Consider the following 13,011-nt stretch of genomic DNA (forward strand, 5'->3'; position numbering starts at 1 on the left):
AAGGTGGCATAAATAGGTTTCCAATGAATAAACAAGAAGAGATGAAATAGTTTTTGAGATAGGTAGAGAAAGATGTTAGAGGCAAAGATGTTAGCAAACTAAGGTTTATCATTAGAAATTCGGTGAGCATTGATATGCTTTAAAGAAATTTTGAAACTGCTAAATGAAAGGTATAAGGTTCCCTAACTTATGGAAGGACATTTGAAGCTATAGTTGGAACAACTAAAGCACCTCCCCAATGACCAAAGGGGGATATGAAAAAAAATCAAATTTTGTAAAGACACTACAATCTATAGGGAATTATGAGATTGAAAAACCATAGAGTGCATATTGTTATACATTTTTGTTATGCGTGTTATAATAGCCCAATAAAAAAAACATCGAAATGATAGGGTTCCAAAAGTTATAAAAGTGAGACTGTACAATTGAGGATGAGTTAAAAGGAACACATTCATAAATTTTAATTACCTATAACAACAAGATACATCTACTTTTGGATAACTCATCACATAAAGACTCCACAGTTAAGGACAAAAATTTCTTAGAAAATATGTGAATAAGGATAAAACATGTTGAAAAGTCTTTTTGTTGGTTCTTGGGATCATTCATTGATCCTTAAAGTGGATTGGCATCTCTAGAAGGGCTACCCACATAGGGTTTTGACTAGGGAAAGTTTTAACCAAGAAGAAGGTTGTGTGAAGGGTCATGGAGTGAAGCCATTGAGACATCTGATATGAGAAATGTTACAAATGGTATTAGAGTTGGTCTTCTCTTCCAATTAGATGTGGTTTAGGGATGAACCAGGAAAAAAATGGTGGACTTGTAATAACCCAAACACACCATAATGATAGGGATCTATAGGTTGTACATTTGTAAGACTATACAATTAAGGATAAGATAAAGGAATAAATTTGTACTAATTATACCAACAAGATGCATCAACTTTTTGGTAACTCATTACATAAGATTAAGATTAACTCCTTGAGTTGAGCACACTTAACAATGTACAAAAAAATATTTAGGGGAAGTGATTCATCAACAAACATACCTATTGGATATGATGGAAGAACTATAGTGTTGCCTATTGTACTAGTCTAAGACAACTATTTTGAAAGCAAACATGACCACAGGACAAAGATTGTTGTCTTTGAACTATGCCACGACATAATACTCCACGATTGGAAAATTGTGGTCAAACCATTGCCTAAAGTTTAGGCAACAATTTTTACACTTTGGACCACAATTTTATTGGTGTTGCCTAAAGTGATATTTATTGTAGTGCTACCATTACTAAAATTCCAAAATAAAATTGTTTTTAGAATCACAAAAAAATTATAATTGTGAGATATTGTAAAAATTGCCACACGTGTTCCTAATAAAAGAATTGACATGAGATATATATAACTCCACTTAGTAGACAATAGACAATAAATGAAAAATAAAAATATAAAATATCTATTAAACTCAACGAAATTGCATGCTTAATTTTGTGTTTCCTCACATTGATACTTTTATATATATATATATATATATATATATATATATATATATATATATTACTAAAGACTAATAAATAATAGCCACACAAAAATAACTATCAATGACAATTTTGAATGAGGAAAAACTCATTGGCTATAGTTTATTATTTAATAAAAATAATAACTTATAAATAATAGTCACTAAAAAATGTATATATAAGAATAATATTGAAAATAGGATCAGTTAAAAGTAAGGGAAATTTTTAATTTATTTAATTAAGAAAATTTAAAATTCATATCAACTAAAAATAATGGAATGAGTCTTAATTTATAAGTTAATTTTGTGGAATTAAGTTAAACTAATAACTTGCTATTATAATATCATATTAGCCCACCTAACATTTATTAAAAATCTAAGTAATAATGATAAGACCATCAAAGTGTATACAAATTAAGGAAAAACCTCAACATAGAATGTTTATATTTATTAGACATAAGACAATTAAAAAGTATAAAAAATAGTAATCATCTATTAAACTTTTAGTGGCAATAGTAAAAGGTCAGGTAGTTATAAGCATTTAAAAACTAATATTAGTGGCCATTATAAATGTTTAAAACATGCCACAAGAAAGAAGGGAACAAAGTGGATATTTTCTTTAATTATTATTATTATTATTATTGTTATAGTGTGTATTTTTTTTTTCTTCTAAAATATGTTGATTTTCCTTTTTTTATTTTTTAAGGAAAAAAATATAGTTATTTTTTTATTATAAAAAATTTAGTCAAGTCATGAACAATTATATCGGCAAGCTTGAGAATAAAAAGGCATCGTTGAGACCCACAAAGTTATAACAACCTAAGAATTTGCATACTCACACGTGTGAATCTATAATGAACAACTGTTTTTGACATTTTTGTTCTATAAATCCTTAGTAATGTTGGAAGTTATTTCTTTCTCTTCTCTTCCCATACTTTCAATTATTCCATAACGAGCATTGTTTGAAAGCTAGCCAAAAGAAAATGGCAAGCCCACCTCAGAATTCAGACCTTACATTCCCACCAGCAGATGTTGTTGGAGAACTTCATCCTGGGACAAACACACAAATTCAGGTTGATCCTACATCTTCTGAGGTGGAAGCCTTCAAGGAAAAGAAGGTACGTTTCATTTTCATATACAAGGGATCATATGTATATATGATCAACATACATCGATGGCCAAGTGGGTCAGCCGACCCCGCCAATCCACTAGTCCACCATCATTTAGATAGGATAGATCAATTTTTTGAACTCGTCAATTCGTATTGGTTCAGTCCGTCTAATCTATCAACATAAAAGGTCAAAGGTAGGGTGGGCTAGTCGGTCAGTCCATCCTTTTTTATTTTTGACACTTTTAAAAAGAAATTTCATATTTTTTTAAATTAAAATTGGTGGTGGTTAATGTTTTATATATAACTATATTTACATTGATTTCTATATACATAATTTGATTAATTAAAGTATTGTTGATATTTAATTTATTTTGTTAGCTACTAAACCTTCTTTTATTATAATATAAAAGTTTTATTTCAATTTCATTGTTCTTGCTTACATTCTTATTGTTCAAAAAGTGATATTACTACAATCAAATAAATAGATTTAAAACAAACAAAAAAATTACAAACAAAAAATCTGAAAAATGACGAATTAGTTCGTCAATCCATCCTATAACGATGAGAACTACTAATTTTAGTCCATATAATTTTAATAAGTTAGTGGATTCATCCTGTTTATAACAAATATAACAGATAAGATGAAAACGGATTAGACTAACCTAACATGCTTTGCTCTTGGAATATTATTTTTTTCTTCTTTCATTATTTTTAATTGTATCATGTACTGATTAGTGTTATGTATATACTTGATTGATTGGTTGAAGGAACAAGAGGAGGCCAAACAAGAGAAAAATGAAAGAGAAAGGAAGGATTCATTGCAAACAATCAAATCAGCCATTATAATTTCAGGCATAGTTGTGGCTTTGGCAGGAGCTGCATTTGCTATAACCAAGAAATTAAGAGAGAAATGACCCCACCTTCTCCAAGAGATATATAGAAGATTTAAAGAGATATTATCAGATTTTTAGGTTTTTTTTAGGTCTCCCATTCTTTTTTTATACGAATTAGTTCTTATCATTTTTCTGATTTTGGGTTCAAATAAGTCATAAGCACCCTAATACTATTCATAACATGATATCACATATGCTTTTCACAATGTCCTTCAGGATTCACATCTAAGTTCAAGTTATAAAACTTTACATTATCTTTTTTATTCTTTTCGAGATTTTTTGGTTTCATTACCAGTCGTTATGATTATCGATTATTGTAATTAGTTTTTTTTTATTGACAATAAATAAATTATTTAATTGAAATATTTGAGGATACTTCACTCTTTATATAAAAATTCGCATGCATAATGATAAGTGGACAAAATAAACCTCTAAGATATTCTTGATATCCCTCCAAATAATTATTGTTGGGTATTTGAGCAAATATAGTATTGAATAATTAAATTTTGTTGTCTTACACTTAAAAAAAATATTACATACAATAACATAAAAAAATGTCACATGGATGCAATATAAATATAAATACTTTTGACATGTAGTATAATTTTACCAAAATAATAATAAATATATTATTTTTAATTGTGGTGGTTGGGTTGAATAATGTATGTAAAAAGTAATTAATATTGCATTGAAAATGAGAACATGTATATTGTAGAATAAATTTCATACAAAAAATCATGTAATATAAATTAATTTTTTTAAAAAAAATAATTAGTTGCAATAGTAAATAAATTAAAAATATTTTAAAAATTTTAAAAAATTAATTTTTAAATTAGTTTTTATTATTATTAAATAATTTTTAAAATAATATCTAATTAGCTACCAATTCTATATTAAAAACTAAAAACAAAGTCGTTACGATTTTAAAATTTATAATCCCGTTAAATTGATAACTTCGGCTATGACATATCTTAATCATATCAATCTTTATTATATATGAATGATTTGTTGATTTGCAAACGCCTAATGAAGGAGACTTAGGAATTACTTTGAGTTATTTTAGTATAATTTTATTTTCTACAGAATATTAAATTATTTTTAGTTGTAGTCTTTGTAATATGTCTATTATTTTTAAAAATAATTTAGTAATATTGTAACTTTTTTTTGGCGTTAGTCTTATTATTACATAATTGTTTTTAAATGTAGAAGTGACTAAACAATAAAGAACTAACAAAAAGAAATCATTAAGGTTGACTAAAATAAAAAAGGGATAGGTTTATAAGAATCATATAAAGTGCTATCTCATTATGTGGACATTGAAGTAAAGTAATAGATAAACATAATTATAATAACACCAACAAAATCAATGTAATTAACTAATGTAAACAATTAAATATTATAGAAACTGTTTCTAAAAATAAAGAAACAATTAAAAACAAACTATTAAAAAAAGTAATTCTATATATCATTAAAAATAAACTTAATTAAGTTAAAATAAATCAGTATATTTATGTTTACTTCCAGCTATTTTCCTTTAGTTTCATTTTTAAAAATAGATAATAACGTAGTGCTTCTTTCCCCTCTTATAAATAAATAAGTTAGTCATAAACATTTAGTTAATAACATAATGCATAAAACATAAAGTAATAAATTCACTAGGGATCTCATGCATATTAATGCAACTTACATATATACAATATACATCAAAATGTACAAATACTAAAAACATAAACATTAATACATCAAAAATGTACAAGTACTAAAAACATAAACATTAATGTACGTCAAACTTAACTATACAATATCTTAGTATTCTCAAAATATATTCTTTCGATCATGACCATCCACCAAACAAAATGTGAAAATAGTTAAATACACAATAATGAAAGGTTGAATTGTATATTAAAAATATTTGCAAAAACAATATATGATATAACAGTCAAACAAAGTTTTTATCAAGATATTTTTGTAAATCTTGTTTGAAAAGAAACTCATTCTTTATATTACAAAGAGCTAAAAACATTCATTAGGTAGCAATTTGATTAGATATAATTTGAAAGAGCTAAAAACAAATACATATTTTTTATTTAGATTTTTATATCGATTTGTCTATAACTGAGATTATGTCCAGTTATTGATCAACAAGATCAAGTTCAACTATGAAAATTAAGATTCAAACTTAGTACTCTTTAGATCTCAACACTCTTAGCTAAACAACCGAGTATTGTTTAACACTTATTTCTCGCTAAGACATTAAGTATTTTTTTTGAACAACAACCCATTTTGATTAAAATACTTTATTACAAGAGAATTGATCAAAAGATCACAAGGTTGCTAAATAAAAGAAAGTTAACAGCCTGAGATAATATAAGTTTAAGTTCACTCTTTTAGGTTGTTAAAGAACACTACAATGTGTTCTATCAACAGTCTAGATTGCAAGCTTTTTTACTTGAGATTTTTTATCACTATAACATTCTTAGTTCATTAGTAGAAAGAGTATCTTTCTCTTCAAGGTATCTTTTATTTATAGAGGTCTTGAGTGATAGTGGTGGCAAATATTTTCTTGATAGTGTGATGTGGAAAACAGGTCAAAAAGAAGGGGGTTGAATTGGTCAAAATGAAGGGGTTGAATTGTGTTTTAAATAATTTTGAAAAGTTTTCGTAAAGTTTTATCATCAATGTGAATAGGCAAAGTTTATACTTGACATATACATTTTCAAACAATTTTCTAAAGAGCCTGATGAAGAGTCATTAGACACAACTTCGATCTTTACTGATGCACTGTCAAAAACGTTTTTCAAATATTATTTTTCTCAAAACTTCTCTCGTTATATTTGATTCATGTTAATAACATGTAATATAAAAATGAAAAGAGATAGAGATATTTACACAAGATATTTTTTTATATTGGTTGGTTTCATAAACCCAAACTACGTCGAGTTCTTAATCAACGCGATCAAGGTTTCACTAATATAGACTAACACAAGAAGATACGAAGTAGGTATTTTTCTCGTCAAGAAATGAAACTGCATATTCGAAATTGTTAAATTGAGAAAGAGTGAATTGCATTGGAAAAGTTAACAAAATCATTTCTAAAATCTTTTTTATACAATTACATCTCTATCTTTGTTACTATTCTTATTTTAAGTCCTTTTCATTATTATTTGTTCTCTTATTCTATTTTTTTTTGTTTTTTTGTCCTTTAAAATATTATCTTTATAATTTATTTTTTCTAATTAAATATTATATCATAAGTATATGTAGATACTATTCTTAGACATTTGTCCATTTATAATAATAATTTGATTCATTTGCCAAACAATATCACACCACCTATACAATTATAGAATCTCGAGTATATTATCTAAATCTCGTAGTCATAAATGATTTGTTTAAGGGATTGTCTAGTCTTGAAAATATATCAAAGAGAGGAAATTGGACCGTGAATCCTCTCATCATAAAGACATATTGATGAAGTTAATAATCACTTTTAATCATATTTTTAACATGTTATATGAGACTAAGGAGTTATCCTATTAAATATCTCAAGGGAACGAAGTTGGACATTTCCTAATCCATATATTGATTTAATTAAAATATAAGGCAACTTAAGTCTCAATAGTTTTTTTTTATCAGCAATAAAGATTTAATAACAGGAACCACTTAAGGGTGGTTCAACCCTTATACATACCTAAAAAAATGAGACAATTCTCTAGTCTCCCAATATTTAATAAATAGAGAGACAAACAGATTTACCACTAAAAAACCCGTACAATTTCAAAAACTAACCTGTACAAAATCAAAACTAACCTGTACAAAGCCAAACAGATTCAAAACCAAACCCAATACAATCTCTTTGCACCCACAACAAGGGGCAAAAAAAACAACAGAAGCTTAGAACAACAAAAGCTCACTTTATTGAAAACATACAAGCTCAGGATCAATGCACCAGTAAGTAAAACTAGCAGAAACAATTTTAGAAGTTACCCAAGACCAAGCCTTAATTGTGCCAAAGTGAACACTTCCGAAGGATCGATCACCCCTCCTTGGAATATATGTTTATTCCTGTGCTTCCATAATTCACTAATTACAGCAATCCAAACACAATTCCAGACTACATTAACCTGGACAGGAGCATTTAGCAAATTAAAATGCAAGAAGTGAGTTGTTGGGACAACATGGTCAACCGACGCAATCCCTAACCATGTATAACATTGATTCCAGACTAACCAGGCAATCCTGCAATAAAAAAACATGTGTTTTGTCGACTCCACAGCCATCCTGCAAAAACTACATAAATTGGTATCCACCAAAACTCCACGCCTCTCCAAGTTAGCTTTTGTGGCAATCAAATTAATCAACACCCTCCAAGCAATAATCTGTGCTGAGAGCAAAGCAGTAGTCTTCCAGAGAAAGACAAACACACTTTTTCCCTCCACATGACCTCTTAAAAGAGCATAGGACCTCTTAAGTCTCAATAGTAATTACTTAAAAATAGTCATGAAACACGACACGACTCTTAAATGTGTACAAAAAAACTCTCAAACATGACAAGTACTTGGTAACAAAATTCTGGATATTTTTATAAATATGAAAAGAGAACACATGACATGTAATAGGCAACACAATTATTTCATAAATCGATGTAGAGGAATGGATCAAAACAATTATCAATAACAAACCAAAAATAACATAAAAATCTGTTAAGTAGTGTTCTTAAAAGGCCATATTTTTCTGCAATTTTTCTCTTTTTTTATCTCTGTTTTTTCGGATCCTTAGTCCTTCGACTTCTCGACTCTTCAGTTGTTCGATTATTTGGTCGCAACAAGTGGTGAGGTACCTACAAAGATACTTTGACGCTCAATTTAGTCTGAGTACAATTTGCAAATGTTAGTTTATATTGATCATTACTTTTGTCTCTTGGGTGTCTCCCTATTTATACTTTTTCTTAGAACTTTGATGGTATGGATCTGTATGTTGAACCTAGAAGGGACCCAATTACATCTTAATGCTTTTTAGATAATTTGACATATTACTGGTTAATGGTGTTTTAAGATTCTAAACAAATTTTATAAGACGTGTTGACATCTCGAAGAGATGTCGGTAGAATGTCAACTACTTGGTAGTCCGGTAGTACAAATAGGTTTGCAACATATTACTAATAATGTTTATGCTGGTTGTAAGGACCATTTAAATGGTAGGTATCCATCAAAACGGAAATAAGCTTGCAAGACCATGTTTGCTTAAGCAATGTTGTTCTTGGAAAATATTCCCTCTTAAATCAATGCTCTCTTACTGGTCAAATTTCTCATTATTAATAAGAGAATTATGCAAAGAAATATTCTTGATAAAAGGGTTAATTTCACAGAGAAAACAGTAAAATATTTATGGCTATGGAATCAATAGATATGAGAATCAATACAAAAAAAACAATTAAGGATAGGAAGTTGCACTTGTGGGACAAATAAAAAATGTCCTGTTTGGATATACAAATCCTAAATGCATCTCCTTATGAAAAAAAGTTGGGAAGCTTTTGGAAGGCTCTCAGTCATGAGCAGAACATGTTCTTTTCTTTAAGAATGTGAATCCAAGAAAGAGAACTGAACCATTTGCAATATGTCCAAACAAAAATTGTTTATCATTCAGCTGGGTTCTTATTCTTCAATCATTTGAAAGTTGCACCAGTGAGGTGCCATTCTCATATCATTAAAGTTCTTAGATGAAGATTCTATTTCAAAGTTTCATAAATCTACATCCACTCTCTAGGAATCTTTTGTTTTCAATATTTTGATTAGCCTACAAGCACATTAAAAAGATAAGCTAGTTCACAAAGTATCAATTAAGACTAATTAGATATTTTTCAAAAGTGCATATCATATCTAATGAGATGACCAAATTGTTCTTGGCATGATGTAAAAATATTAAGGGAGTAAAGATTTGTCCCAATTCAGAAGAAAGAAAATCTTGGAACTCAGTAACGGTAGATGAAGATTCCAACATTTATCTTATCCAATGAGATTAAGAACCAAACTTTGACCCTTAGTTGCAGTCATCAACTTGATCAATCTTTTCGGATTAGATCAATTCTATTTCCATTTGCCATGAGAAGACTGAAATTGAAAAAAAAATCTACAAGTTGTGTTTGGTGAATTCCACAAAACTTGTGTTATTTTTTATTTTCTGGTGCACTATGATGCAAGTGGAGAGATCTTGATTTTTAAACAATGGCATATTATTTATTTATATTAATCCCAGGAATCAATCTTAATATTCTGCTTACTAGTTGCCTCAGTCAAATCTAGATTAGAGTTAAGCCGATATACATTTAATCAAACTACTATTTTCCCATGTTAAACCAACGTGTATAAGTGTGCAAAAGAAAAAAGAATTCTAGGTATTTAAAAAAAATATTTTAATTAGTAAAGTATTATTTTAATAATAAATAATTAAATAATAGTTGAGTATAGAAAAACAATTAAAAAAATTAAAATTATTATTATTATTTCAACCAAAGATTTCTAATTTAATTAAATATAAGAATTCGATATATATGTACAAAGAAGGAGATGTGACAGTTATTTACAAGAAAATATGAACTGTTATTTAATTTTTTTTTTCATAAATTTTCTAATTAAGGTCCTGTATAACTTTCACAATTGAACTTTAGTTGATTCTAGATTTAAATTATTGAAATTAGTCATTGATGAAAAACAAAATAGCATATGATATATTCAATTCTTAGCTCAGATAAAAATAACTACAGTTTCAAATGCCCTAAAAAAATAAAATTATATAGTTTCCTATTTATTATCTTAATCACTTTTGTATTACAATTGTTATTTTATTGGCAATTGCGATATTATGCAAAAAGACCTTCAATAGTTTAGATAACTATTTATGTACCCTTACTTTACTTCTAATAGGGTTATTATAAAGTCCTTAATTATTATTTATTTTCAGTATTTGTCTCAAATATAAAGTTTTTAATGATTTTAAATTGTAATAAAATTAAAATTGAACTCTTTAATATCTTCCTAAAAGACTCTAACAAAATAGTTTTAACTAATTAACTAAAAAAAAGTGGATTAAGTGTAGTCAAACATTGACAAGTGGGCTTGTCTTAAAGGCTACTAGTTGTCAAATTATCAACATCAACAAATTTAAAATGAAACAGAACTTGATACTAAATCTTTATCATTGAATTATTTAATGAAAAACAAAAACAAAAACATTTTTTGAGGATTTTAAGGGAGAAAATTCTTACTTTTAAGTGTAAAAGAATATCATATGGTGATACTTGGAAGATGTGTGGCAATGGTTAGTTCATTCAAATGGCATGCATGCATGCATACATATTTAAAACTAAGATGCAAATCAAAACAAAAAAAGGAATAAAGGTAGATGGGTCATGGAGTATGTGATGGGTGTTTATCTATAACCAAAATTGTTGCATGAAAGTTGTATTGAATTTGGTTCTTTTTTAAGCAAAAAAGAAAAGTGGGTTTGTTGAAAGTGGACAAAGAACAAACCAAAGGATAAAAGTGTGGCCCTTCACTATCATCTACCTCATTCCTAAAGAGGGTAATTATAAGGAATCAATAAAAGAAATTTAGGAGAGAAACAAAAGTATGTTAAGTACAAACACACACAAATAAAGTTAGAGGTGAGTCACTTGACAAAACTTAAAATACATGTTTGTATAGGAATCTCATGAAATCCACTTTTCTAGCTTTATATACTCCTCAAATAATATACTCAAAATAAATATACAGATATTCTTTTTTATTGTATATGTACAAAAGTTAAATTCTCAATGCTTGTATGTATATATGTAAGAAAGTAAAATCAACATATTTTGAACTATCAATTTTATTAACAAATACACATTAAGAAATGTTTATATATTATTGAATAAATTTTACATTTTATGTGCTAGCATTTTTATTTTTCTTAATTAATAATTTTACAAATATCTTTTGAAATACTCAAATTTCTTAAGTAGAGTCTCATTCAAATTTTATAGAGAAGAAAAACATATTTAAGATAAAAATTTATTAAAAATGATAAACAAATTTATTCATAGAAAATAATTATTAATAAATATATAATAAATAATTTTCATATTTAAGATATTGATTAGTATTTTTCTTCTTGAACAATGTTCAATATTGTTCATACTATAAGTATTATGCTACGAGTACTTTAAGAAAATATTATTTTAACTTTTTAAATTAATGATTAATCTTTAAAAAGGTATAAAATTTTAATGGTTTGAACTATACTTATTAAATAAAAATAAAGTAACTACCAGTATATCAAAATTGTATAAAGGATTTCAAAAGACAGTGATAAATAATGAATGAGGGGGAAAATATGAAAAAATGCAATAATATAATATATTTATAATAATCTTCTATATTTTAAGCTACAAAAGTATTTCTTAATTTTTATATTAGTAGTTTGAGTATTTTACTTTCAAAGTTTTGTTCATTCAATTTATCTTAAATAAAAATTTAATTTTTTTAATTTTAAATTTTTTTAATTATAACTAATTCATACATTTAGAAAATAAACTAATATTATGATATATGTACAAAAGTTAAATTCTCAATGTTTAATTTATTTTAATATTATAAATCCTAAACCCTAAACTATAAATCTTAAACCCTAAACCCTACATCATAATCCTAAATCTTAAATCCTAAACTCTAAATCTTAAACCATAAACCTTAAATCCTAAATTCACAAAATTTCAATTACCAACAAATAAAAACCAGATAAACTACATATGAATCTGTACATCAAAAGATATTCAACACTAACACCTTCCAGAAGACTCATATTAAGTATGTACAACCAAAAATATCATCTGATCCAATCCTAAATATAAATTAACAAGCAAACTCAAGTGTTATGAATTATGGTCACTCCAATACAACACAAGTCGCATTTATACGTATGTCACGGTGTGCAAGAATATTTCCCTCAACTTCTCACTACTGATGTCTTAGTCTATGAGACTTAGACTATCAATAAGTAAGAGGATTTTTGTTCCAGCATATGTGTCTTTACTTGACACCACAACTCAAGCAATGATTCACATATCATCCTAGATTTGTGATCCAAATTCATACTATTCTAGTCATTCTTAGTAAGCATTATCATACAACATAACTCATTTAAAAAAATTAAATATACAAATTAATGTTCATTTTACATCTATAATAAACATTCACACGACTTTAACCAATTTGTCCTAGATGTAGTATTTTAACATAAAATTGATAAACACACAACAATTTCATTCATTCAACTACACAAATCTTATCTCAATTAAGATTCATCTCAAACTCAACCATTTAAAATATTTTGAAACAACACATAACCCTATGTAAAACTAAAAATATTGTCACATTACATTCACATCTATATCATCTACCCTAAGATTCTATAAAAAAAAAAAAACTTAAATAGTTTGCATTACTTGTAATT

General features: G+C 27.0%; 1 protein-coding gene across 1 annotated transcript; it reads left to right on the plus strand.

The window, feature by feature from the left end:
• The first annotated feature begins 2,449 nt into the window (after positions 1 to 2,449).
• Positions 2,450 to 3,731, plus strand: LOC137805772 (uncharacterized). The gene is made up of 2 exons (XM_068605697.2): positions 2,450 to 2,633; positions 3,394 to 3,731. Exons 1-2 carry the CDS (start codon positions 2,499 to 2,501, stop codon positions 3,538 to 3,540), a joined length of 282 nt encoding a protein of 93 aa, XP_068461798.1. The 5' UTR covers positions 2,450 to 2,498; the 3' UTR covers positions 3,541 to 3,731.
• Positions 3,732 to 13,011: the final 9,280 nt, after the last annotated feature.

Source organism: Phaseolus vulgaris, chromosome 3 (genome assembly GCF_051622355.1).
Source record: "Phaseolus vulgaris cultivar YP4 chromosome 3, ASM5162235v1, whole genome shotgun sequence".
Taxonomy (NCBI): Eukaryota; Viridiplantae; Streptophyta; class Magnoliopsida; order Fabales; family Fabaceae; genus Phaseolus; species Phaseolus vulgaris.